The 22,146-nt window shown below is 56.2% G+C and overlaps 14 protein-coding genes across 14 annotated transcripts; 7 read left to right on the top strand and 7 right to left on the bottom strand.

Annotated features, from left to right (window-relative positions):
- Positions 1-187: 187 nt before the first annotated feature.
- On the top strand, positions 188-1,318 carry PUNSTDRAFT_146366 (uncharacterized protein; the record flags this gene model as incomplete). The annotated part of the gene is made up of 2 exons (XM_007388054.1): positions 188-442; positions 533-1,318. Coding segments are annotated over 2 exons (788 nt in total), but the record flags the coding sequence as incomplete, so codon positions are not given.
- A 97-nt stretch (positions 1,319-1,415) lies between these two features.
- Positions 1,416-2,514, bottom strand: PUNSTDRAFT_92675 (synaptobrevin). The gene is made up of 7 exons (XM_007388053.1): positions 2,460-2,514; positions 2,367-2,391; positions 2,091-2,272; positions 1,959-2,014; positions 1,897-1,904; positions 1,811-1,826; positions 1,416-1,753 (listed from the first exon to the last, which is right to left on the bottom strand). Coding segments are annotated over exons 2-7 (342 nt in total). The 5' UTR covers positions 2,369-2,391; positions 2,460-2,514; the 3' UTR covers positions 1,416-1,675.
- Positions 2,515-2,742: 228 nt separating this feature from the next.
- Positions 2,743-7,461, bottom strand: PUNSTDRAFT_55427 (Pkinase-domain-containing protein). Its single transcript, XM_007388052.1, has 5 exons — positions 7,138-7,461; positions 6,589-7,077; positions 6,398-6,535; positions 3,183-6,341; positions 2,743-3,129 (listed from the first exon to the last, which is right to left on the bottom strand). Exons 1-4 carry the CDS (start codon positions 7,274-7,276, stop codon positions 3,193-3,195), a joined length of 3,915 nt encoding a protein of 1,304 aa, XP_007388114.1. The 5' UTR covers positions 7,277-7,461; the 3' UTR covers positions 2,743-3,129; positions 3,183-3,192.
- An 820-nt stretch (positions 7,462-8,281) lies between these two features.
- On the top strand, positions 8,282-9,487 carry PUNSTDRAFT_55426 (acyl-CoA N-acyltransferase). Its single transcript, XM_007388051.1, has 3 exons — positions 8,282-8,614; positions 8,674-9,087; positions 9,143-9,487. Exons 1-3 carry the CDS (start codon positions 8,426-8,428, stop codon positions 9,182-9,184), a joined length of 645 nt encoding a protein of 214 aa, XP_007388113.1. The 5' UTR covers positions 8,282-8,425; the 3' UTR covers positions 9,185-9,487.
- Positions 9,488-10,069: 582 nt separating this feature from the next.
- PUNSTDRAFT_108082 (acyl-CoA N-acyltransferase) lies at positions 10,070-11,028 on the top strand. Its single transcript, XM_007388050.1, has 3 exons — positions 10,070-10,224; positions 10,286-10,699; positions 10,767-11,028. The coding sequence occupies exons 1-3, from the start codon at positions 10,132-10,134 to the stop codon at positions 10,806-10,808; spliced, it is 549 nt and encodes a 182-aa protein (XP_007388112.1). The 5' UTR covers positions 10,070-10,131; the 3' UTR covers positions 10,809-11,028.
- An 893-nt stretch (positions 11,029-11,921) lies between these two features.
- PUNSTDRAFT_55424 (uncharacterized protein) lies at positions 11,922-12,768 on the bottom strand. The gene is made up of 2 exons (XM_007388049.1): positions 12,568-12,768; positions 11,922-12,511 (listed from the first exon to the last, which is right to left on the bottom strand). Exons 1-2 carry the CDS (start codon positions 12,721-12,723, stop codon positions 12,035-12,037), a joined length of 633 nt encoding a protein of 210 aa, XP_007388111.1. The 5' UTR covers positions 12,724-12,768; the 3' UTR covers positions 11,922-12,034.
- A 526-nt stretch (positions 12,769-13,294) lies between these two features.
- On the bottom strand, positions 13,295-14,064 carry PUNSTDRAFT_146361 (uncharacterized protein; the record flags this gene model as incomplete). Its single annotated transcript, XM_007388048.1, has 2 exons — positions 13,295-13,854; positions 13,915-14,064. The coding sequence occupies 2 exons, from the start codon at positions 14,062-14,064 to the stop codon at positions 13,393-13,395; spliced, it is 612 nt and encodes a 203-aa protein (XP_007388110.1). The 3' UTR covers positions 13,295-13,392.
- A 96-nt stretch (positions 14,065-14,160) lies between these two features.
- On the top strand, positions 14,161-15,588 carry PUNSTDRAFT_138362 (uncharacterized protein; the record flags this gene model as incomplete). The annotated part of the gene is made up of 4 exons (XM_007388047.1): positions 14,161-14,413; positions 14,473-14,606; positions 14,675-14,719; positions 14,782-15,588. The coding sequence occupies 4 exons, from the start codon at positions 14,161-14,163 to the stop codon at positions 15,586-15,588; spliced, it is 1,239 nt and encodes a 412-aa protein (XP_007388109.1).
- Positions 15,589-16,315: 727 nt separating this feature from the next.
- On the top strand, positions 16,316-17,004 carry PUNSTDRAFT_47355 (uncharacterized protein; the record flags this gene model as incomplete). The annotated part of the gene is made up of 2 exons (XM_007388046.1): positions 16,316-16,471; positions 16,528-17,004. 2 exons carry the CDS (start codon positions 16,316-16,318, stop codon positions 17,002-17,004), a joined length of 633 nt encoding a protein of 210 aa, XP_007388108.1.
- A 132-nt stretch (positions 17,005-17,136) lies between these two features.
- PUNSTDRAFT_138360 (uncharacterized protein) lies at positions 17,137-17,678 on the bottom strand (the record flags this gene model as incomplete). The annotated part of the gene is made up of 2 exons (XM_007388045.1): positions 17,137-17,484; positions 17,541-17,678. The coding sequence occupies 2 exons, from the start codon at positions 17,676-17,678 to the stop codon at positions 17,137-17,139; spliced, it is 486 nt and encodes a 161-aa protein (XP_007388107.1).
- A 116-nt stretch (positions 17,679-17,794) lies between these two features.
- Positions 17,795-18,468, bottom strand: PUNSTDRAFT_146359 (uncharacterized protein; the record flags this gene model as incomplete). The annotated part of the gene is made up of 2 exons (XM_007388044.1): positions 17,795-18,256; positions 18,316-18,468. The coding sequence occupies 2 exons, from the start codon at positions 18,463-18,465 to the stop codon at positions 17,795-17,797; spliced, it is 612 nt and encodes a 203-aa protein (XP_007388106.1).
- An 88-nt stretch (positions 18,469-18,556) lies between these two features.
- PUNSTDRAFT_138358 (uncharacterized protein) lies at positions 18,557-19,631 on the top strand (the record flags this gene model as incomplete). The annotated part of the gene is made up of 5 exons (XM_007388043.1): positions 18,557-18,844; positions 18,927-18,977; positions 19,047-19,091; positions 19,154-19,511; positions 19,570-19,631. 5 exons carry the CDS (start codon positions 18,557-18,559, stop codon positions 19,629-19,631), a joined length of 804 nt encoding a protein of 267 aa, XP_007388105.1.
- An 85-nt stretch (positions 19,632-19,716) lies between these two features.
- On the bottom strand, positions 19,717-20,504 carry PUNSTDRAFT_146357 (uncharacterized protein; the record flags this gene model as incomplete). The annotated part of the gene is made up of 2 exons (XM_007388042.1): positions 20,213-20,504; positions 19,717-20,151 (listed from the first exon to the last, which is right to left on the bottom strand). Exons 1-2 carry the CDS (start codon positions 20,336-20,338, stop codon positions 19,717-19,719), a joined length of 561 nt encoding a protein of 186 aa, XP_007388104.1. The 5' UTR covers positions 20,339-20,504.
- A 774-nt stretch (positions 20,505-21,278) lies between these two features.
- PUNSTDRAFT_76027 (uncharacterized protein) lies at positions 21,279-21,985 on the top strand (the record flags this gene model as incomplete). Its single annotated transcript, XM_007388041.1, has 4 exons — positions 21,279-21,615; positions 21,679-21,746; positions 21,797-21,868; positions 21,926-21,985. 4 exons carry the CDS (start codon positions 21,279-21,281, stop codon positions 21,983-21,985), a joined length of 537 nt encoding a protein of 178 aa, XP_007388103.1.
- Between the last annotated feature and the right edge of the window lie 161 nt (positions 21,986-22,146).

Here is a 22,146-nt window from a genome sequence, read left to right as displayed (position 1 = left end):
GTTCCTCTGTCGATCGACCCCAATCAAGCCCGAGACCAGCACATATCGCCTGCAATGGACTATGAGGCAATGATCACGATGGCCTCCCCTAAAGCGCAACGATGTCCCCACTCGTCGCCAATCTCATCCATCACACCCGAGTTTGACGCCAACCTCCACCCATAAACCACTTTCGACCAGAGCTCACATGGAAGGATTCAAAGGCATCACGATGGAAGGAAACACGATCAAAGGGCTCCCGCAAGCGACTCCCGAAATGCTGGACCGAATCCTAGCCCGCATTCATGCTCAGCCAACCTACACCTTCCTCCCCGTACGCGGCATAGTCTACCCCGACGACCCCGACGCCGCCTCCAAGCCCATCCTGCTCCCCGATCCCGCCGAATACCCTTGGTACGAGCACCTCCACCTCCCCTGGTCCAAGAATCCGTCCCACACCGGGGTAAGCAGCGCGCCACCCACAACGCGCGGGGGGTACGCGCCCAGATCATCCACCCACCACTCACTCGCCCACCTCTCTCTCTTCCCACAGAACCGGCGCAGACTCGCGGAGACCTTCCAGCCCCTCGCGGCTCTCCCGGCCGTATTCGACCCCTTCTCCGCCGCGCTCAAGCACCCGCCGCCGACCTTCTTCCTCGGCTGGCCCATCTACCCGCGCCTCACCCGCGCCTACGCGCTCGCGCACGACCTCGCCTGGATCGTCGACCCTTCCGGCTCCGACCCCGTCCTGAAGCCCTCGGCCGACGTGACGGACGCGGACGAGCTGTACGAGCCGCGCGTGCTGGCGCGGATGGTCAGGCGGTTCCAGCCGGCGCTCGAGCTCCAAGGGGCGTACGGCCCCGCCCGCGCGGTCGAATCGGACGAAGAGGACCCGTGCGCGCTCATCTGGTCGCTCTGCAACAACTGGGACTCGCCCGACGAGCGCCCGTCGGAGAAGCGGATCAAGGAGCTGCAGGAGGAGCTCGGATACGAAGACGGCCCGCAGTGGTACGCAGCGACCGATGCGGGGGCGTCCTTCTGAAGGAGCGGGAGCTGTTGTCGTGTTTTGTTTTTGCCGTTTTTTGATGTTACATCCACTTCCTTGAACTCTCGGTACTGACTCTCGACGGCTGAAGTGGGCGGCCGCTAGGTAATGTATTGCGCACAGTAGCACATACATGTACCTAGTTATTTGTACCAGTGCTGAAGCGGTGTGTCGGCTGTTATACAGCTCACGGGAACCGTGGATGCACTGTGTGCGCCAAGCCGCACGTATTGGCGTGCGGTGCGGCAACCGGTTGTTCCGCTATCGGGACCGCGCCGGAAATACCTACCTACCTTGTGCCGATATTTGCATGTAAACCCTGCGTTCTTTGTACGATGTTTACCGATAGTCACGTGAAAACGAACCCTCCCACATAGACGTTCTTGAACTTCGTAAACAACATCGCAATTCCTGCCACAGACAAGTCCACCGAATGAACTCCACACAAATACCATGATAGACCCTACACCCTATCTACATTTTCTCGACGGATGAGCGACATGTGGCGGCGGCAGAGCGAGTCCGGAAAGTCAGATTATGGAAAGTAGCGCGCGCATAGATACAACAAAGGGCAGAAAAATACCATGTGAGGACGGAGTGGGTAACTAACGGTGACATAGGGGTGTTGTCCTCGTTTCATGTACGAGTCGACTATTTCGTCGCTTTCACGATGGAGACGACGATGATGACGATGATGATCGCGATCACGGCGCCGATGATGAGTCGCATCTGGTACAGAGGGTCAACGGTGTGCTCGAGTTCTCGAGACATAGAAGCGAGGCTTACCTTCATATCCTTCCACCTGAGACCACGCGAAAAAAATTGGATTATTGGCACGCGGTTTTCGGTTACAATGCTATTGCGAAACTTACCACATGTTCTAGGAATGTCGTCGGTATTCAGAAGAGCATGAAGCTTGTCTACAATCACACACCTTTCGCACACGGTTGGCCCCACGACGGAACCCTTGCGCCGACACCGCGAGGTTATCTATCCGGCCACGTTTACACCCCCCATCAGCACTCGTCGCTCGCCTTTGGAACGCGTCCACCAAACCACGACGCACCGGTCTTGTCCTGAAGCGAATCCAACCGCTCTCCGCGCTCCGCCACCTTGGTGATGTTCTCGCGCATGATGCCGACGGTGTCGTCGATCTGCTGCTGGATCGCGGCCGTCTTCGAGTTACCGGCGCTGGGGCCGGCGGGGGCTGCGCCGCCGCGGGGGACATACGGGTCGTAAGGTTCAGACCTGCACGCATTCACACCGACAACGCGTGGGGGAACAAAGACGTTGAATCAGTAAACTGGAGGTTCAGAGTGAGACCCGGTTGGAAGTGACGCACATCGTTAATCAGAGGGGGGGGGGGGGTCTGCGCGGGCGCGAACGGGTTCAGTTCCGTGCAATGGCGAAGTGGTGGTCGATAGCGAAGACGTACCGTATCAAACGAGCTGGGGGTTGGGTGGAGTAGGGGCGGGAGGAGGAGGAGCGAGTTGCGCGGGAGGCAAGGGGGCAGGGGCAGTCGTCACCGTGGCGCCCGTTGTTGGGCGCTGTTTACGTGGGCGTGCTGACCTGCAGAGCTGCGTATGGCGGTGGCGGCACGCAGTGCGTATGCGTCTCACTGCCTTGTGCGGTGCCGCTCACTTTCCGAGAAACATCGCGACGAGGTATATCGAATGCAATTGCGGGTAGCAGGATATGCGTCTGGTACGCGAGGGGGACTGGATCTTATTCGTAGGCATATGGAAGAAGGTGGCGTCGAATTACACTCCGAGACGATAGATCGTTTCAAAACCTACAATCCAGAGGGTCCACAGAAATATCCAGAAAAGAAAACAGCGAGCACGATGAGGGGATATAAGGTCACTGCCTACATGTATGATACGCGATTACGGTAGCAAAGAGGGTCACAGGTGCGATGCGAGAGGACGCGGAGAGCAACTATCAGACGGCGTTTGGTCAAACGTCCAAACGAAGTGGTGGAAATAGGGGAAAGATGAGAGCGCAAGCGTAGAGAAAGCAGGACCCGACAGGGAACCAAGGACTGGTAGCGCGCGCATAAATATTGACGAAATAGGGCATGGGCGAGGAGCGACGGAAGTGAGCGACTACATATTGAGTTAACGCAAGGAATACAGATCAGAGCTCAGCAGAAACTTGCCTTAGACGCTTCACTCCTCGTCCTCGTCCTCCTCCTGGATAGGGATTTGCCGCATGGCCTGACTCCGGCCGACCGGGAGCTGCCTTCTCGTCCCCTTCATGTCGCCCGAATCATATCCATCCGTCGGTAACGGCGACGTCCTTGCACCGGGCGACACCCCAGGCTTATGCCTGTTCGCGCCCGCCGAGCCCGACGCAGGCGCGTATCCGCCACTCCAATCGTTCATCCTCTTCGACCCCCCCGCGCGTCCCTTACCTTTCGGCGGCGCAGAAAGCGCATAATTCTCCGTCGGCGACGGCGCGGCGGATACGAACGACGTCTTGCTCGTCGCGCTGCTCGGCATCTGTCCCAGCCCGCCCGCGAACGGCATCTCGTCGTCGTCCTCGTCGACCCAATCGCTCTCGTCCCCTACGCTTAAGCTCTGCCTCCCCGAGAACACGTCCCGGATGCTCGCAGGCGTGTCCCCACCCGCGCCGACGGGGCTGACGCTCAGCACCTCGATCGGAACGTGCATCTGCCGACTCTGCCAGCCGGGCGGCTCCAGCCCCCACGACTTCTTCCAGCTCGACCGGCCGAGCGTCGCCGCCGGACTCATGAACGGCGTCGTCCGCTTCTGCGCCACGTACGTCGTCGTCTTCCGCGGCGTACTGCCGTCGTCGAGCGACCTCCGCGAGGGCTTGTACGGGCTCGTCGTCCGGTTCGGGATGTCCAGCTCGGACAGGTCGTGCGTCGATCCGTGCCTCGACGAGCCGACGGAGTGCACGGACGCGGATGAGCTCTGGCGCATATGGCTCGGCCGCCCCTGGCGATTGCGCACCACCCTCGTCGACGAGCCTGACCCCGCCCGCCTGTGATTCCTGGGCAGCGGCGATGACGTCCTATGCAGGCTCCCCGCCGAGCTCTGGCTCGGGCTCTTCCTATGCCTGTTGCTCGGCATCGAGAAGCTCCGGATCGAACTTGGCCGGCTCGGATAATCGCCCCTCTCCGAATTGGGCGTGTGCGCGCCAAAGCTCCTACGGGAGTTGTCACTCCACTGGCGCGATATGTGGGCCATGCCCTCGAGTGGGTAGCTCGGGCTCTCCATCACGACATGCATCGAGTTCACGCTCGACCGCCGCGAATTGACGCTGCTGCTCCGGCGAGACGACGCGCTCTGCCGCTTCGCGCGGTTCACGCTCTTCCGCGTCGGTATACCCGTGTTGCTCCCGCTACTGCTCCCCCTTCGGCGCATGGTCCCGCCTCCCCGGCCCGCGCCACCGCCCATCGTACTCGGGCTGCTCACACTCCGTCCGTACGCGTCGCGCTGTGGCGCCGCGGCCTTGGTCACCACGTTCGCGCTCTTCCGCTTCCCCTTCCGGTCCGCATCGAACCACATCCGGAACGCCGCCAGCAGGCTCGCCCGGTTCCGGTTCGGCGCCATCGTCTTCTCGCCCACGTTCGGTAGGCTGCGGAGCGTATCGCCCGGGCTCCCGCTGGGCGTGCTCACGCGTGAGTCGTCCGCGCCGCCGCCGGTCTTGCCCGCGATCACCCATGGCGAGCCCGTCGCGCTCGGGTGTTGCGGACGCGCCTCCTCCGAGTCGACGGACGGCGTACTCGGCAGGAGCGCGTCTTTGATAGCCTTCAGCGGCGGCGATTTGGTCAGCTTCGAGCCGCTGCCGTGCGAGCTCCGCCCGGCCTCGTCCGGGCTTAGCGCTCGCTGGCGCTCCTTCTCCTCCTTCTCGCGCTCCTTCTGTTCCTTCACCGCTTCGCTGCTCTTCTTCCGGACGAGGCCCGCCGCCTCGAGCGCGGTAGTGGCGCGCTGCATGATGCTCACGCTCCCGCTCCTGTTGCCACGCCGACCTTTGCTCCCTTGCTTCTCCTCCTTGCTATCCTTGTTGCCGGGAGTGGACTGAGTGGAGATGATCGACGCAGAGGGGGTGAGCAGCGGCCTAGTGGGGGACTCCGATCGTGGTGGCGTGACCGGCCCGGGTGCAGCCTTCGAATGCGCCTCCGCCGTCGGCGTCGGGGGCACGAAGTGTAGATTCGGAGCCGACCTCGCGAGGACTGGGTTCGTGGGCCCAAACGTGCCCACGCTATCCTTGTGCGTATGGGTGGTCTTGACATTACTCGGCGGCGCCTTCCTCTCCTTCCTCTCCTTCTCCTTCTCCACCTCTATCACCTTCTCCGCACGCTTCTCCTCCACCTCAGGCTCGCCCATCAACGGTACCGTCATCACCGCAGGCGTCATCCCGCCAGTCTCCACCAACCTCGCCCCTTCACCCCTCTCCACCGCCCTCCTCTCCGCCTTCTTCTTCAACATCCACCACACCGCGCTCGCGCAATCGCACGCGTCCGTGAGCACGCTGTGTACGATCTGCGCCGTATCGAACCCGAGCGCACTCAAGGTCTCGAGCAGCTCGCGCTCGAGCCCGGTAGAGAAGATGACCGGAGCCGGCGTCATCAGAAGCGCCGCGAAGTTCTGCGGCGGCGCGGACGGGTCCTGCTGCGCGAGCGGCGTGTCAGGGATCGAGAACGTCTCAGAGAGCGCGGACGAGACGGAGCGGCGTTTGGTGCGCGCGGGCGTGCGGGTCGGGTGCGCGGGAGGGGCTTTAGAGCCGGATTGGGTGGACGAGGTACGTAAGATGGGCGCCGCCGGGGGTGAGGTGGAGAGCGGCGAGGTGGTCGGTTCGTCGGCTTCGGGCACGGATTCGAACGCGGGCGCTGCGGCGGACGGCCCGAGGACGGCGTGGATGGCGGCGATGTTCTTGATCGTGCTCTCGGAGGCGTTGCGGTGAAGCGTGGGGTGGATCTCGTCCTGCTCCTGCTCGCTGGGTTTAACGTTTGCGTGTGAGTGATCGAGGGAGCCTTCCGGGGTGGTTGGTGTGGAGGGCATGAACTCCGACGAGGCGGAGAGGAAGGATGAATCGGAGGCGGCAGAGGAGACGGAGGTGTTGCCCGAGTCTTCCTGCTCCAGAGCGGGAGCGCGTGGCGTGGTGAGGTTAACGTCGAGAGGAAGGAGCGGAGGATGAGAGGATGGGGGAGTCCCGGGAACAGTCAATAGAGAGTCGGTAGCAACGGGCTGAGGAATGAGATTGAACCAGGGGTGGGCAAGTATTTGGGATATGCTGAGTCGTTTGGAGGGCTCCATCTGGAGAACATTTTTGATGAGATCGCGCGCCTCTGAAATAGTAACACCTGAGTTGTAGCCAGGAAGCAGCATGCATATATGCGCTCACCGTCTGAGAGCCATTCAGGATCTTCGAAGTCACCCTTGATGATTTTCGCGCGCATAACCGCCTCGTCGTCATCGTCGAAAGGGAGTGACCCCGTGAGAAGAGTGTAGAGTATGACGCCAAGAGACCAGATGTCGACCTCTGTGCTTGATGTATCAGCATCCCTCAGCACCAGTGCTACGTAGAAAGCATACCAGGGCCAAGATACTTTTGTTCCGACAACATCTCTGGCGCCGCATAGCCGGTCGTCCCACAGAACGTTTCCAACAGCGCCCCCCGCTCATACTCCCTCGTGAAGCCAAAATCGCTCAGCTTCACCCTACACCTCTCATCCAGGAGCACATTCTCCAGTTTCAGGTCGCGGTGCACGATACCCTTGTCATGTATGTACCCGACGGCGAGACACAGCTGACCGAACACGACCTTGGCTTCCTCCTCGGCCAGACGACCCTTCTCAACGAGGTAATCGAAAAGCTCGCCGCCTGAGCAGAGCTCTGAAACCAGCCAAATAGACGACTCGGTCGCGATGACCTCGTACAGCTGAACGACGTGCGGGTGGTGCAACTGGCGATGGTGGTGAATCTCGCGGGTGAGCGCGGCGGACATAGCCTTCGGGATCTGCTTGATAGCGACCTTGGTAGAGGTCATCCGGTGCGTCCCCAGACGCACTTTCCCATACGCGCCTGCAATCCACAATGAACATTCGCATCCCGTACGATTTCTCGCCGACTGTATGCGCGCACCTTCGCCGATGACTTTGCCCAGGGTGTAGTTGCCTACGACACGTATCTTCTGCGACGACAGCTCCTTGCCGAGCTCGTTGTATGCGCTCGCAAGCTGCGCGCGATGGTTCACAGCGGCACTTCCTATCGTCGCTGTCATGGCCGGGTTCACATAAACTTTGTACAGCGCAAAGAATATTCAAGAGAAAAGCGTGTAAAGAAGCGAGCAGAAATCGACGGCGTAAATGAAAGACGGTGGCTGGACGGCCTTGAGATCGATTTGCGAGAGCGTCGGGTCGTAACGAACACCAGAGGTTGAAGCGGAGGCGGTCAGGAGGAAGGGGTACGGTCCCCGGTTGCGACACGTGCCTGGCCGCGTCGCGACAGTCACGGTCGGAGTTGGGCCACATGGCTGCCAGGGCCGAGAGTACAAGGCACTTGCAAAGCAAAATAAGTGCGCTTTCTATCTTTCCAATCGAGCAAAATCTGGGCGGGATCAAATCCACTCTCGGACTCGGAATCATCACACAGCATGTATGAAGTATTCTCGGCCAAAGACCTCAACGCCGTCACAATAGTGCAAAGTATCATAAGTTATGACAATTGAACGACAATTGACATAGCTGATATCCATGTTAAGTGATGCTTATGATCTACGGTACGGGTATGGGTGTACGTAGCAACGAGTGGAGAAGAAGTTCGCATCGATTGAAGATGGCGAACAAAACGTATACATGTCAGAACCGGGCGCATCGCATCTAGCAAATGTCTATTTTGTTGACACCATCATGCCTTTCGCATCATCCTCACGCAATCTACATGTCAAGTCCACGCTACGAGAGGCAGAAATTTTACTTCATGCCCGAACAAGACTACATACTCTCGAGGGAAGATTCTACTCCCCTCTCTGGTCTCCCTTGACCGAGTATCTCAAAAGTGAAAGAGTAACCCGAACGTCAGCTTTGCATGCCTCGTCGTCTGTGGTAAACTGATAAGGTCCCACGTATCGACCGAAATTCAAATTAAGGGTGAGTTCCGATTCATTCTTAAGCTTGGATCACTCGCCTACGGCTTTACTTGTGGTCGAGTCCTTCTTCAACAAGCCAAAGAAGGCCGAAGGATGATGTCGCCATGCCGATCGGACCAGAGCTCGAACCGGTCCATGAAGTTCGTCGTGAACGTGTAGATCGCAGTTCATGACTCGCAAACGACAATTGTTACGACGCCGCAGGATGCTGCTCGGATGAAAAGATTTCCCAGGCATCAACAACATTGATTTTTGCCGGGCCTCGTTCACCGTGTTGTGACAATGTCTAAAAACCCGAACCATATGAGACCTCCGAGCCCTTGGAGCGTCCCTGGTGTCCCCTCTTCTTCCCATCTGGTTATTACTGAGATCCGCGGAATGCCGTTTACACCTGACGAAGAGCTTGACCTCGCGTTCGATCCATCGCTGATCTCGCCCGACGTGAAGAGCAAGATGCCTCCTGACCTGCACGTACGTCTTCCCTGCATCACCACAAACATGGTGCGATCAGCCCATACCACGCCGCACAGATCCGCCCACTAGCCTCGACGGACTACCACCGCGGCTACCTCACCCTCCTCTCCGTGCTCACCACCACCCCAGACCCGGGCGAAGCCGCCTTCGTCGCCCAATTCAACGCGATGCGCGAGACTCCCCGGACCTACTTCCCCATCGTGGTCGTCTCCAAGGCCTCAGACCGGATCATCGCCAACGGCACGCTCTTCATCGAACGCAAGTTCGCACACAACACTGCCTCGGTCGGGCACCTCGAGGAAGGCGTCGTCGCCGAGGACTATCAAGGGAAGAAGCTCGGCCCGCGCGTCTTCCAGGCGCTGACCTACGTCAGCGAATCCCTGGGCTGCTACAAGACGATCTTGAACTGCAGCGATAAAAACGTGCGGTTTTACGAGAACTGCGGGATGGTGAAGAAGGGGAACGAGATGGTACGTGTCCCTGAGCTTCTGCAATGATTCTGAATCGAACAAAGCCTTCATTCAGGTCAAGTATGCCCCGGAGCGAACACATACCCCGAAGCTCTAGAGGGGAATATCCTAGCCTCTCGGACGGTGCAAAAGTGATCATCCTTGAGATGATCAACTAAAGGATCACAGGACATTGCGCGAGGAGTGTGACGAGATTCTTCAGTCGCAAAAAACAGCGAGCGGAGATTTAATGGTCGAAATCGGCTCGATCCAGGAGTAAGGAAACTGGCTCGTAGAGGGAATCTTGTATATTTCGATCGCAATAGGAACAGGCCATGCCAGACTCAAGACAACGGACGGAGGAGGAAAGTTCCTAGAGGAATCAGGATAAGGCGAGCTTATCCCAGCAATCTGGATATCTCCGTAGTTTTGGCGAGATGCAGTCTCATATGCATCCTGAAAAGCTCCAGTGTGGAGCAATCTGGTCGATCTTCGAGTACCGTCAGCCGTATGAATCGTCTCCGTGAGATCGAGTGGAAGCAAGACTTTAGGGACATACGAAGACGGGATTGGGTGAGATGAGCGCGGCATCCTGCAAGATACTTCTGGGTCCGATAGAGGCTGCAGCCGTGGGTCCAGTCTAGTAGAGGCACTCGAACGTTCGCTCGCAAAAGCTTACACAGGTTGAAATCCTAGAGATCCAGCATCGCCTAAAGGTCGTTTAGGTCGAATTTGTATGCAGTACTCATCCGGGTGGTCCTCGAGACGACCTCCGGTCTTCTCCTGTGTCGGGATTGTTATGTCGTATAGCTCGATCCTGTACTCGGCTGGAATAGTCTCCGAGGAGGCGTATTTGCCCTGCGCAAGGCTGTCCGGGCGCATCGCCAGCGGCGACAAGAGGGTATCCAGAGAAGAGGAACAGCCACGTTCGTCCCCAACACCGGTTCCTCCACGACATGTCTAAAACCCCGCGCCAACGGTTCAACGTCACACTCCGTCCTCTCTCACCTTCCGCCTCTCGGCTTCCTTTCGTTCCTCTCGTTCACTCTCTAGACGATACTTGATATGCCTTTCACGTCCGACAACGAGCTTGCCCTGGCGTTCAGCCCCGATTTCATCTCGCCCGACGTCAAGAACCAGCTGCCCAGCGACTTGCACGTACGTCTTCAAACGCATCCCTTCTTTGCACCTGGCCACCTAACGCGTAAACCTCTGCCAGATCCGCCCACTAGCGTCGACGGACTACCATCGTGGTTACCTATCTATCCTCTCCGTCCTCACGACTACCCCAGACCCCGGCGAAGCCGCCTGGGTCGCCCAGTTCAACGCGATGAAGCAGGCTCCACGGACGTACTACCCGCTCGTCATCGTCTCCAAGTCATCCGACCGCGTTGTCGCCGTCGGCACGCTCTTCATCGAGCGCAAGTTCGTGCACAACAATGGCTCCGTGGGGCACATCGAGGACATCGCGGTCGACGCGAACCAGCAGGGGAAGAAGCTCGGCCTTCGCGTCATTCAGGCGCTGACGTACATCAGCGAGATTTCGGGCTGCTACAAGACGATACTCAATTGCAGCGATAAGAACGTGCCGTTCTACGAGAAGTGCGGGTTCCAGAAGAAGGAGAATGAGATGGTGTGCATTTCGTTTTGGCGTATACGTGAAGAGCGTTCGCTGACCGATTTTTCTTCACTTTTCACAGGCGAAATACGCGCCGGAGCGAGCTCAGACCCCGAAGCTCTAGGTTAACTGGCGCACTTCTCTTACACCTGGCTCACGATAACTCGCTTCACTGATCACGGACGTTCGTCAACCTAGACGTGTACCATAGCAGACGTATAATATACCAACGACACCGTCCGATTGGTTTAATGTTATTTACCGCGACATGCATGCATGATGCTCGACAACCAAAAGAGCGCAGTCACAACGATGCCGGTTACTTCCGCCTCTCCACACATCCCCCAGTTCTTTCTGCAATTCGGTGATTTCCGTCTTCTGATGGGGCTCGTGCTGGGTGTCTGGTTCGATCATACCGCCGAACTTCGACCGCGATGGGATGATGAATGTTGACGCTGTGCATGAACGTTGCGCATTGAAGAGACCGGCGAGTCATCTGGAGCACAAGGCGACGACTCCCGGTGTACTTCGGCCTGTACTCGTATCCTAGCTCTTCCTGCAATTGATCAACTACCTACTCCGACGGCGGCTTCCAGCTCGAACATATTGACCATATCTCGCCAAATCGATCCTCTTCGCCTTGCACGCCGTACGCCTCCTTGATATTGGTCTGGGTTCAAGGTGATAGTGCACCTCGGGGAGCGCGTGGTCCATGTGCAGGGGCACGTCGGGACAACCTCGTGCTCGTGCTTGCGAACACCAGATATCCCATAACCCTTTGGCGCGTCGAACCACACGATCCAGTGTAACTTAGTTGTCTGGCGTAACATCCTCCTTTCGGCCACCTCGGATCTTCACACCATATCGGTGTAAAATGTCACACGTGCGCTACGCAGACGTGGTCATGTATCACTTTAAGCTGGCGCCTCTCGTGGATAGTGCTACTATACTGAAACTACGATGAGAAGGCTGCCTTTCAGGAATCAAACAAGAAACTGACGAGACGGCGCATGCGTTGGTCTTGGCACGAACAGCTGCGCTGCTTGCTACACACAACCCTTATATTCGATCTGGACTATACACTTGCATCTTTAGCACTCGTTGCACGCGTGGCTTCGCGAACAATCATTGTAGGTGTAAGACGAGCGACGGAAGCTCGACCCATTCCAAAGCCGCGATTTGATCCTATGTGCAGTCAACAGACATGGTATTTAATTCGAGCATACCGTCGGAACTATGAGTCTGCACCACTACAAGACCACAGAATACGGTGGTAGGTCCTTCAAGTTAGGAAATAGTACGCCCAGAGTGTCTCGCTGCCCATCGGCGTATAAGCGAAGCACGGATACATTACGCAAAAGTAGTCATACGCCACTTCGGCTTCTCCTCGTACCCCAACTCCTCCTGCAATCTGGCGATATCCTCCTCCGTCGGACGTTGTTCAGGTGGTGTCCAGTTCGAGCAAAGAGACCATATCGCACCAAACCGCACCTCGTCATCCGGCACGTCATACGCTTCCTCAAGCTTAGCCCTCGGCATGAGACGATCCTGCATTAACCTGATAGTGCGATTGGTGTGGAGGGCATCGTCTGGTGTAACCTCGTGTGCCTGCTTGCGGCCACCTGTGATCTTTACGCCCTCCTTGGTGTATCTGTTCAGGAAATACGCCATATTATGCTTGAAGGCATAAGCGCGGACGAGGTCCATATCCAAGGGCCAGCCGAGGAAGAACTCCGGTGGGGCATATTTCAAGGGTTCCGACCATGCATCGAACTCCGGCGGTAACTCGCTGAATGCCTTGAAGGTATCCTCAACCACCTTCTCTTCCTAGATAGCACTATGAGGTCTGCAGCCAAACTCGCATGTCGAGTCACCATGCTTACCTCTGGATTGCGGGTCACTCGTTTCGAACACGGGTGAATCGCGAACTCGTACCACGGGTACTTCTTGGTATCAGGTTTGAGGATAATCTCGGCGGTAGGCAAACTACTGCGATAGACAACCCTGGGTTTGGCATTCGAGGTGGCGGAAGGCGACATGTTGCGTTCTGTTTACGACGCTCCGTTGAACTTCATGTCAGAGACTAAAGAGTAATGAGCCTAGAGCCTGACAGCTGGCAATTGCCAGAATGCAACTTCTTGGACTTAGCCGCGAGACCATGCGCGAGGACAAATCTGACCCAATGTTACTCGGTCAGATTCGGTCACTCCGCTTTTTCTTACTGATCTGACTTGATCACATTTCGGTCACTCTCGTAAACTAATATACATCACGTGCCTCATTGTCATTGATTTTCTACGTTACTTATGCCCATACAACTATCTGATTTTGTTAACAACAAGTGCAGAGTATGTGTGAGTTATTGTTTAGTGTGGCGGGGCCATGTTGGTTTACTCACCTTATCATGAACCCTGCCAGTAGGGTGTACATAGGTCAGGAGTTTGGGTGTGCTACAAGCCTCGGCGGCTGACTCGCGGATTTCAACCGCGACCAATCGGCCGACCGTAGACATAGACAGGCAACAGTTGCTGCAACATAGGGGTTTGGACGTGTTCGCGAGCGATTGCGTAATTTGCAGGCGCTCAAAGCACGAACAGGGTAGCCGCTACACGTTCATTCACTCTCGGATGGTACAGGGTACAATTATTCATTAGCGAATATCACCGCTCAATGGCTCATAGGCATAGGACCGTATAATATTTCATCGACTACGTATCAGCGTCCAAATGCCATTGAGGGGTATTTCGATGTCCAAAGTCCTCCAGCAGCTTAGCAATCTGCCTCTTCGACGGACGCATGCGAGGATGCGTATAGTTCGAGTGGAGGGACCAGAAGAAGGTTGGGCGGCTCCCAGGTGTTGATGAGTCGTACACATATTCGAGCGTCAAGACGCCCTCGAAAAATTCTTGCACCTGCACCTGTGTCCATTTGTCGTGGATGTGATCGTTAGGAGTGACCAGATCCTGATCCTTCCATGTGGAACCCATGCCGTCTTCCTTCCAATACCAGGCTAGATTCTCCTTGATGGCGAAGGCATTCGTGATCTTTGGGTCCACAGGCCAGCCGAAGTAGAATGTCGGTGGTTCATATTTCATAGGTTCGACCCAAGGATTAAACACCACCGGCAATTCGTGGAAGGGTTTGAAAGCCTTTCGAATCGCGCATTCCTCCTAGCAGGCAAGCATATCACAATCACAATTCGAGCGGTATAGATGGGGTAGCACACTGACCTCGTAATCGCGGAGCGGTTTGTCCTCCCACGAATGCGTAAGATATGGGTACCATGGATACTCGGTCGGATCGGGTTGAAGGACCTTCATGCCATTGCGCACTGCGCCTGGCTGGGTGATATAAGGTGGCGTGGTCGATGTAGACGACATGAGAGTCCTGACGCTGGTGGTTAGCTCACGTTTTTTTTCTCAAACATCACAGGCGGTTGTGGCAAGGCGCGGGCCACTCCGCTCTCTCACACTACTATGTCGACACGTAGTTTCGAGCTGGTCACCGCGGACGGCACGCTCATCCACGACAGCCCGTACGTGCACCAGGATCTCTTCTGGGCGCTCCGTGGTGGAGGCTGTCCCAGTTTTGGAATGGTGACCAGTACGAAGTACAAACTGCACCCCGAGCAAGCGATCAACGCCAGCTACTTCGAGGCGTACACGATCACGTTGGACGCCTTCGTACAGGGGTTCGAAGTCTTCCACAACGCTCAAGGACCGCTCGCACGTCTGCTGGACTGGCTTCTATCCGGTGTGACTTACGGAATCTGACGGGGTGTTTTTGAGCTGACGGTATTCGCGCGTACAGTGGCCACCGAACTAGCTTCGCGTGGACATACATCAACCTGAATACCACCAACGTTGACCAGGCCGACAAGTCCATCACGCCGCTCATCAACAACGTCGCACAAATTCCAGGCGTGAGTGTTAAGACGAACCCAAACTTAGATTACCCCCGTTTCCACGACTGATATGTGCAAATCTCAAGAATGGTTCTCCGGACGCCATAGGATACAACTACACTGCGGGCGACGTGAGTCCCTTTTGCCCACACCGACTCCGTAAACCGACTCTCTCATACTCGCCCTCTTTCAGGTCGTCGCCGTGAACGGTCACACCGTCCCGCGCTTGCTCCCCACCTCCCTCTTCACCGATGAACCCGTACACCAGCCGAACCAGTCCGCGATCAACCTCCTCCTTGTGCGCCTCTCCCCCGCTCGGCGGCCGCGACCTTCTCGTCGGCGGCGGCGGCGTCGCGCAGCATCCTGTCTCCTCGGCGGCCGTGCACCCCGGCGCTCATCGCTGATCAACCTCGGCGTACGCGTCGGCTGCCTCAATGGCGCTCCTCCTCACGCCCGGGAGGCGGCCGAGACCGCACAAACGTATGATGACCGGTTCGTGAGCCTGACACGCGCGTGGGGCACGCACTGGAACGAGATGGGATACTGGGAGGGTGACTTCACGCGTCCCATCTCCCTCTTCATTGATGAACCCGCACACCAGCCGAACCAGTCCGCGATCACCTCCTCCTTGTGGGCCTCTCGGCGGTCACATGGTCACCCGGGTATGTTTCCGGAAGGCGAGGACAGCGATGCTTCGAAGGAGCCTGTGAACGTTGTACAACCGGCAGACGACAACTTGATTATGCCGATATCGGTTCTCTGTCCTCGTAGCATCCAAGATGCAAAATGTTATCGCCACCTTCTTCGAGGGGTCGAGCACGGTTACTGGCTGGCCGTTATCCCCGGCCACCGACCGAACAACGCGTCTACCCACGGAACGCGAAGAAGACGGAGCCGCTTTGTCATATTCGCGGAAGATGCACCACACTCCGACGATGCAGAGGATCCCAACCTCATTGCACCCGTAATGATCCATAGCAAAGCGAACTTGTTCTTCTAGCTGATCCATGGTCCTTTGCATGATGGCGATCGCACTCTGTTTGGCTCTCCCCGAGAAATTCGTCAGGCCGTCTCCTGAAAGCGACAGATGGCCTCTTGAGCTCCGCAAGCAGCACGAACTCGGGCTGTCGCCGCCCGGGGCGGTGAAGCTCCAGCCCGAAGTCCGGTATCCCGCGTTCGTCCCTAATCTGAAGGGTGTTTTTGCTCCGGCTGATGAGACCGACAAACCCAAAAAAGGCTCCCCGTTTGTGGTCGTTGAATCATTATTGTGACTTACCAAGGACAGTGACCTCTTTTTCCGGTCGTAAGATATATTTCGGGTGTGCTCTACGCAAATGCTGGCAATCTCTGGACTGAACAATAGTGGTCAGTATGTGGCACTTGCATGGTGGCAACCTCTGGACAATAGTCGTTAGGATGTGGTGCTTGTAGGACTGTAAGTCACGATTGCCGACGTAGCATTCAGTCAAATAGGTTCGATCCCATTGCAACTAAAGGAATCACAACGGGTAACTCATCACTTCCGCGCATAATCGCGTTGTTCATAGAATGCACCTGACTGATCTGGCGTATCTCGTGTTCGCGTCATGAAAGAACAGCACACAATCCCCGGGCGCAACCTGCACAGGGCATCGTGAAAACATGGAATACAGCACGTGCCCTGTGGTTGATGAGCCATAAAGTCATCCCGTCAGTTGCACCTATATCGACCAGAACATGATCGCAATATGTCGGTATCCGCTATTCCGGATATCAAGCCCAGAGTCGTCTACCCTGATAGTCCACCAACCGATGAGCCTGTCCTCAAACCCGACCTTGACAAGTACCCTTGGTTCAACTTCGTCCTTCACCGATGGTCGAAACGAACAGACCGCACTGACGAGGTGAGTCCCCGTGGAAGCTTGGAAAGTACGGCTGTATGACTGATCGTGCTTCACAGGAAGAGAAGGTGGTCGAGGACACCTTCAACGCATTCAGCGAACTACCCGCAGAGTTCGATGCGTGGTCGAAACCCTTGAAGTGTGCCCCGCCGGAGTTCTTCCTCGGCTGGCCCCTGGATATGGACCTCGTCCGTGCTTATGCATTCAAGAACAACATAGCTTTTTTTCTGAACAGGATGACGAACGAGGGCGTCAAAATTCGGGGTGGTCTCAAGCAGGCGCACGAGGTTACTCCCGACGACGTCCTGCACATCAATAGGACCCTAATAGAGATGCAGGTTCTCCTTAGGCCAAGGGCTAAGATTGAGGAGGCGTATGGCGTTCCAGATGTTGAGGGTCGATTTGGCGCCGTGTGGACCCTTTGTTCAAACTGGACACCCCCTGATCAGCGCCCCAAGGAGGAGGATATTGCTAAGCTGCAAGAAGAGCTAGGGTACAAGGAGAGGCCGAAGTGGTATATGACCACTTATGCGTAACGTAGCGGTGCTCCGTTCGCTGGATGATCGAGCAGAAACACTTGGCTGATGCTTAGCATCCTTACGTTGACGAGCCGACAGCACTCTCACAATGTATCCTTGTCCTTTGTATGCCCCGACTTCTCCGTGCTGTTATCTCTGTTGTGAATCCGACCTCGCAGTTTCAAACATACGCCAGGCGTCGCTAGCATGTCCCCGCTTTTGCGATCTATATTGAACCTCGGTGAGGGTACAGTCGTCATCGACGACGTCGCCGTCGCGAACGTCTGCCTGAGATTTCCATGTAGAGCCCATGCCGTCCTCATCCCAGTACCACACAAGGTCAAGTTCGAGAGCGATCTCCAGCGTCTTCGCGTCATCGACGGGCCATCCAAAGAAGAACGTCGGCGGGGAATACCGGCGACCTTCCTCCAGCAATGGGTCAAATATCGCTGGAAGTTCGGAGAGTGGCTCGAAAGATTCAGCGAGCAGAGACACCTCCTAGTTTTCAGGGGTACTTCAGATGTGCGTGAGCCGAGGCATTTTGTGACACGAACCTCAGGAGGGCGAGTCTCTTTGTTTGTATATGGTGTGAGCAAGTATCTACACCACGGGTATTTCGCAAAATCGGGCTCGGGAAGGATGGATTCGGACTGAGCCTCTTCAGGTGGATGGTTCATGATAGTGTTAGACATAGACGATCAGCAGCTGCTGCGACGTAGGGTTTGGGCGCGTTTGCGAGCGATTGCGTAATTTACAGGCGCTCGAAGCATGAACAGGGTAGGCACAGGACCGTATGATATTTCATTGACTATGTATCAGCGTCCAAATACCATTGAGGGATATCCCGATGTCCAAAGTCGACCTGCAGCTTCGCAATCTGCTTCTTCGACGGACGCTGATGAGGATGCGTATAATTCGAGTAGAGGGACCAAAAGAAAGTGGGCCGACTCCGAGGCGTTGATGAGTCGTACACATATTCAAACGTCAACACGCCCTGGAAAAATTCTTGCACCTGCAACCGTGTCCATGTGTCGTTGATGTGATCGTTAGGAGTGACCAGATCCTGATCCTTGTATTCACATCCCATCCCATCTTCCTTCCAATACCAGGCTAAGTTCTCCTTGATGGCGAAGGCATTCGTGATTCTTGGGTCCACAGGCCAGCCGTAGTAAAATGTCGGCGGGTCATACTTCATAGGTTCGACCCAAGGATCAAACACCACAGGCAATTCGCGAAAGGGCTTGAAAGCCTTGCGAATCTCGCGTTCCTCCTAGCAGTCAAGCATCACGATCAGAGCATGAGCGGTATAGACGGGAATAGCATGCTGACTTCCCACTCGCGGAGCGGTTTGTCCTCCCACGGTTGCGTAAGATATGGGTACCAGGGATATTCGTTTGTATCGGGTTTGAGAACCAGCATGCCCTTGGGCACTGCGGTTGGCCAGGTAATATAAGGTGGCGTGGTCAATGTAGACGACATGAGAGTCCTGACGGTGGTGGTTAGCTCACGTTTTTCAACCATCACAGGCGGTTGTGGCAAGGCGCGGGCCACACCGCTCTCTCACACTGCTATGGCCTCGGTGTCGACACGTAGTTTCGAGCTGGTCACCGCGGACGGCACGCTCATCCACGACAGCCCGTACGTGCACCAGGATCTCTTCTGGGCGCTCCGTGGTGGAGGCTGTCCCAGTTTTGGAATGGTGACCAGTACGAAGTACAAACTGCACCCCGAGCAAGCGATCAACGCCAGCTACTTCGAGGCGTACACGATCACGTTGGACGCCTTCGTACAGGGGTTCGAAGTCTTCCACAACGCTCAAGGACCGCTCGCACGTCTGCTGGACTGGCTTCTATCCGGTGTGACTTACGGGATCTGACGGGCTGACGGTATTCAGCTTCGCGCGAACCTACATCAGCCTGAATATCACTAACGTTGACCAGGCCGACAAGTCCATCACGCCGCTCATCAAAGACATCGCACAGATTCCAGGCGTGAGTGTCAAGACGAACCCAAACTTACGTTACCCCCGTTTCCGCGACTGAAATGTGCAAAACTTCAAGAATGGTTCTCCGGACGCCATAGGATACAACTACACTGCGGGCGACGTGAGTCCCTTTTGCCCACACCGACTCCGTAAACCGACTCTTTAATACTTGCCCTCTTTCAGGTCGTCGCCGTGAATGGTCGCACCGTCTCGCGCTTGCTCTCCACCTCCCTCTTCACCGATGAACCCGCACACCAGCCGGACCAGTCCGCGATCAACCTCCTCCTTCTGCGCCTCTCTCCCGCTCGGCGGCCGCGACCTTCTCGTCGGCGGCGGCGGCGTCGCGCAGCACCCCGTCTCCTTCGCGGCCGTGCACCCCGGCGCTCATCGCTGATCAACCTCGGCGTACGCGTCGGCTGCCTCAACGACACTCCTACTCTCGCCCAGGAGGCGGCCGAGGCCGCACAGACGTATGATGCCCCGTTCGTGAGCCTGACACGCGCGTGGGGCACGCGCTGGAACGAGATGGGATACTGGGAGGGTGACTTCACGCGCCCGTTCCGGGGCGACAATCACGCGCGCTCGATTATGGGATTCAGCGGGCCTGTTCATGACCGCCGTAGCCATCGTTTCGGAGAATTGGGTGACGCACAGAAAGTGAAAGAGGTGCATCTATCATTCAATCAACCACGGTTACTCAATATTTCTCTGATCGTTGCGCGACAACGTCTGGAACATGAGGCACTTTATGCACTGCAAGTCAGATACCACTTCGGCCCCTCCTTGTACCCCAAATCTGCCTGCCACTCGGCTATTTCCTCTTCGTCCATACGCTCGTCAAGAGGCGTCCAATTGGTATACAGTGACCAGATCAGCAGTGACCGTTCTTGCGCGTTCTGGCTGCCATATGTCTGCTCGAGGGATACAACGTCCTCGAGATACTCTTCCACATTGACGAGCGTCCAAGATTCGGCTTGGGCAACCTCGGTTGGACTGGATGGAGTTCCTGATTGGGGGTAAACCAGTCCCATGCGTCGAGCATATTCAAGCATCAGCTTTGTGTCCACTGGCCAACCGTAGTAGAACGTGGGCGGAGTGAGCTTGACCAGTTCCGACCAGGGGTCGAATACTGGCGGTAATTCGTCGAGAGGCGTGAAGCTTTCGCTGATCTTGGCGATTTCCTGCAGAGGAACAGAGATTATGGCTACGCTCGAGAAGCAGCGCATTTAGCTTGACGCCCACCTCATCGGTATATAGGTATAGCGTCCCAGACCATGTTCGAACCAGGAGTTGATACCAGGGGTACTGCACATTATCGGGGTGGATAACTTTAGCCTCGGCGGCTGTGGTAGTCGATGTTGGCGACATTTCGAATAGATTAATGGGTGAAGTTGAAAGGTTTTCAGTCCTTCGAATGCTCTGCTTGCTCGAGTTTGCGGGCCGCGTCAATACGGGAGAAAGTTACAGACGTGCATGTGGCGCTGGTGCTGTATATTTCATTACGTTTTGTATACGTACAAAACGTACACAAAACGAGATTAGCAAAGAACAGAGCGGTAATTCTATTACAGTCAGCCTTCGGGTCTGAGAATACGTGAACATCCAAGAACAGTGAGCAAAAGAAGAGTGACTTTGAATGAGAAGCAGATAGAGGGACGATGTGACTGCGCATCCGAAATGGAAACACACAGATTCATACACTAAAAATGACATACCACAATGGTGGCTCTCCAAAACCTAGCTCTTCTTGCGGCTCGGTGACTGACTTGTCGGTGGATTGTCCGTGCCCCGGAGTAAAGTTGTTATGCAAAGACCCAAGCTGGAATGAATCGACTCGATTCGACGTACCGTACGTCCTAGAGGGATTCGTGGACCACGGTCAAGGTACAATCGTCTTCAACAACGTCGCAGTGGCGAACGTCTGCCTGCGATTTCCACGATGAGCCTATGCCGTTGTCGTCCCAGTAACACAGAAGGTCCAGTCCGCGAGCGATCTCCAACGTCTTTGTATCGGCTACGGGCCAACCAAAGCAGAGTTTCGGCGGGGATAGTTCAAGGTCGTCCGACCACGGATCGTATATCGCCGGAAGTTCGGCGAGTGGTTCAAAAGTAATAGGGATGCGACTTGGGGGCATGAACCCAGTGCCGGCGTCGGTGGCGTTTGGTCCCTACTGTACCAGCGGGAGCGGCCTTGACCCACCTCCAAGTCTTTGCCATCCCTCATGTTAGTGTTAATCTCCACTTGGTGACTATGGATATTCAAGGACTCTTAGGCCTCCCAAGAATCTGAAGAGGAAGATTACCGGGGATGTTACAGTACCCGTGTGTCATAGCGCTGCATGATCCCTGCTCTACATTCTCAACATATGCATTCTCTTGCGGTCGTGGCCCACTCTCGGACACCTTGAAGACACCATCAGAGCAGGTGTCCTTCTTGCACTTCCCGCGGCCGTTCAAGAACCCGGAGTATACCAAGAACTCGAACCGAAGGACGAAGAACCTGAAGACCGTGCTGACCCAGGAGAAGGAGCGCGAGCGCGTTGAGAGAGAGCGCCGGCGGGCAGAGAAGGAGCAGGCGATGGACGTCGACCACGAGGGCGCTCCGTCGTCGAAGGAAGATGATGAGCCAGAGGACATTCCGACGTGTGCGTATGGCCCTCTCTCAGATTCAGCAAACGCACAACTAACGACTGGAACGCATGTCGCAGATGCTTCCATCGAGGCACCTCCTTCTTTGCTCCCTCAACGGCGCTACTGTGACATAACCGGCTTGGAGGTATGTCGAATGCGACTATCACCGCCGCCACTGACTGACCTCTCGACCAGGCTCCGTATACGGACCCCACCACAGGATTGCGCTATCATGACAAGAGCATATATGAAATTATCAAGGGACTTGTGAGTGCTGACCGTCCGCTCCCTGAAGCACTGTATTCCAAATTAACCCTGCGATAGAGCACAAGCGCTGCAAAGGACTACCTCGCAGCTCGAGGCGTGAACCCGGTAGTGAAGTAGATAATCCACCTTTAACGTTCCGCTCGCTTGAGCCTGCCATTCCCTTGGTCATCGGGTTCCCGTCCAATATCGCTTGGACTCAGGTAACAGATCGAGCGTTCAGAGGTCAATATCGTATGCGATCGATCCACGATGAGGTCTGTATTCAGTGGATAGGAAAC

Source organism: Punctularia strigosozonata (genome assembly GCF_000264995.1).
Source record: "Punctularia strigosozonata HHB-11173 SS5 unplaced genomic scaffold PUNSTscaffold_16, whole genome shotgun sequence".
In the NCBI taxonomy this organism is placed as follows: Eukaryota; Fungi; Basidiomycota; class Agaricomycetes; order Corticiales; family Punctulariaceae; genus Punctularia; species Punctularia strigosozonata.
Note: the sequence above shows the minus strand (reverse complement) of the source record. Positions and strands in the feature narration are given on the sequence as shown.

Excerpts from the sequence above, each read along its gene's own strand:
- PUNSTDRAFT_92675 (XM_007388053.1), bottom strand. Across the intron at positions 2,015-2,090 it reads TTCGCTTCAGGACAAGACCG|ATAACCTCGCGGTGTCGGCG; the intron begins GTGCGTCGTGGT and ends GTGGCCGGATAG.
- PUNSTDRAFT_55427 (XM_007388052.1), bottom strand. The coding sequence starts at position 7,276 with ATGACAGCGACGATAGGAAGTGCCGCTGTGAACCATCGCGCGCAGCTT. Across the intron at positions 7,078-7,137 it reads GGGCAAAGTCATCGGCGAAG|GCGCGTATGGGAAAGTGCGT; the intron begins GTGCGCGCATAC and ends TGTGGATTGCAG. Across the intron at positions 6,342-6,397 it reads TCCTGAATGGCTCTCAGACG|AGGCGCGCGATCTCATCAAA; the intron begins GTGAGCGCATAT and ends TTACTATTTCAG.
- PUNSTDRAFT_55424 (XM_007388049.1), bottom strand. The coding sequence starts at position 12,723 with ATGTCGCCTTCCGCCACCTCGAATGCCAAACCCAGGGTTGTCTATCGC. Across the intron at positions 12,512-12,567 it reads GAGTGACCCGCAATCCAGAG|GAAGAGAAGGTGGTTGAGGA; the intron begins GTAAGCATGGTG and ends AGTGCTATCTAG.
- PUNSTDRAFT_55426 (XM_007388051.1), top strand. The coding sequence starts at position 8,426 with ATGTCTAAAAACCCGAACCATATGAGACCTCCGAGCCCTTGGAGCGTC. Across the intron at positions 8,615-8,673 it reads AGATGCCTCCTGACCTGCAC|ATCCGCCCACTAGCCTCGAC; the intron begins GTACGTCTTCCC and ends CACGCCGCACAG. Across the intron at positions 9,088-9,142 it reads TGAAGAAGGGGAACGAGATG|GTCAAGTATGCCCCGGAGCG; the intron begins GTACGTGTCCCT and ends GCCTTCATTCAG.
- PUNSTDRAFT_108082 (XM_007388050.1), top strand. The coding sequence starts at position 10,132 with ATGCCTTTCACGTCCGACAACGAGCTTGCCCTGGCGTTCAGCCCCGAT. Across the intron at positions 10,225-10,285 it reads AGCTGCCCAGCGACTTGCAC|ATCCGCCCACTAGCGTCGAC; the intron begins GTACGTCTTCAA and ends AACCTCTGCCAG. Across the intron at positions 10,700-10,766 it reads AGAAGAAGGAGAATGAGATG|GCGAAATACGCGCCGGAGCG; the intron begins GTGTGCATTTCG and ends CACTTTTCACAG.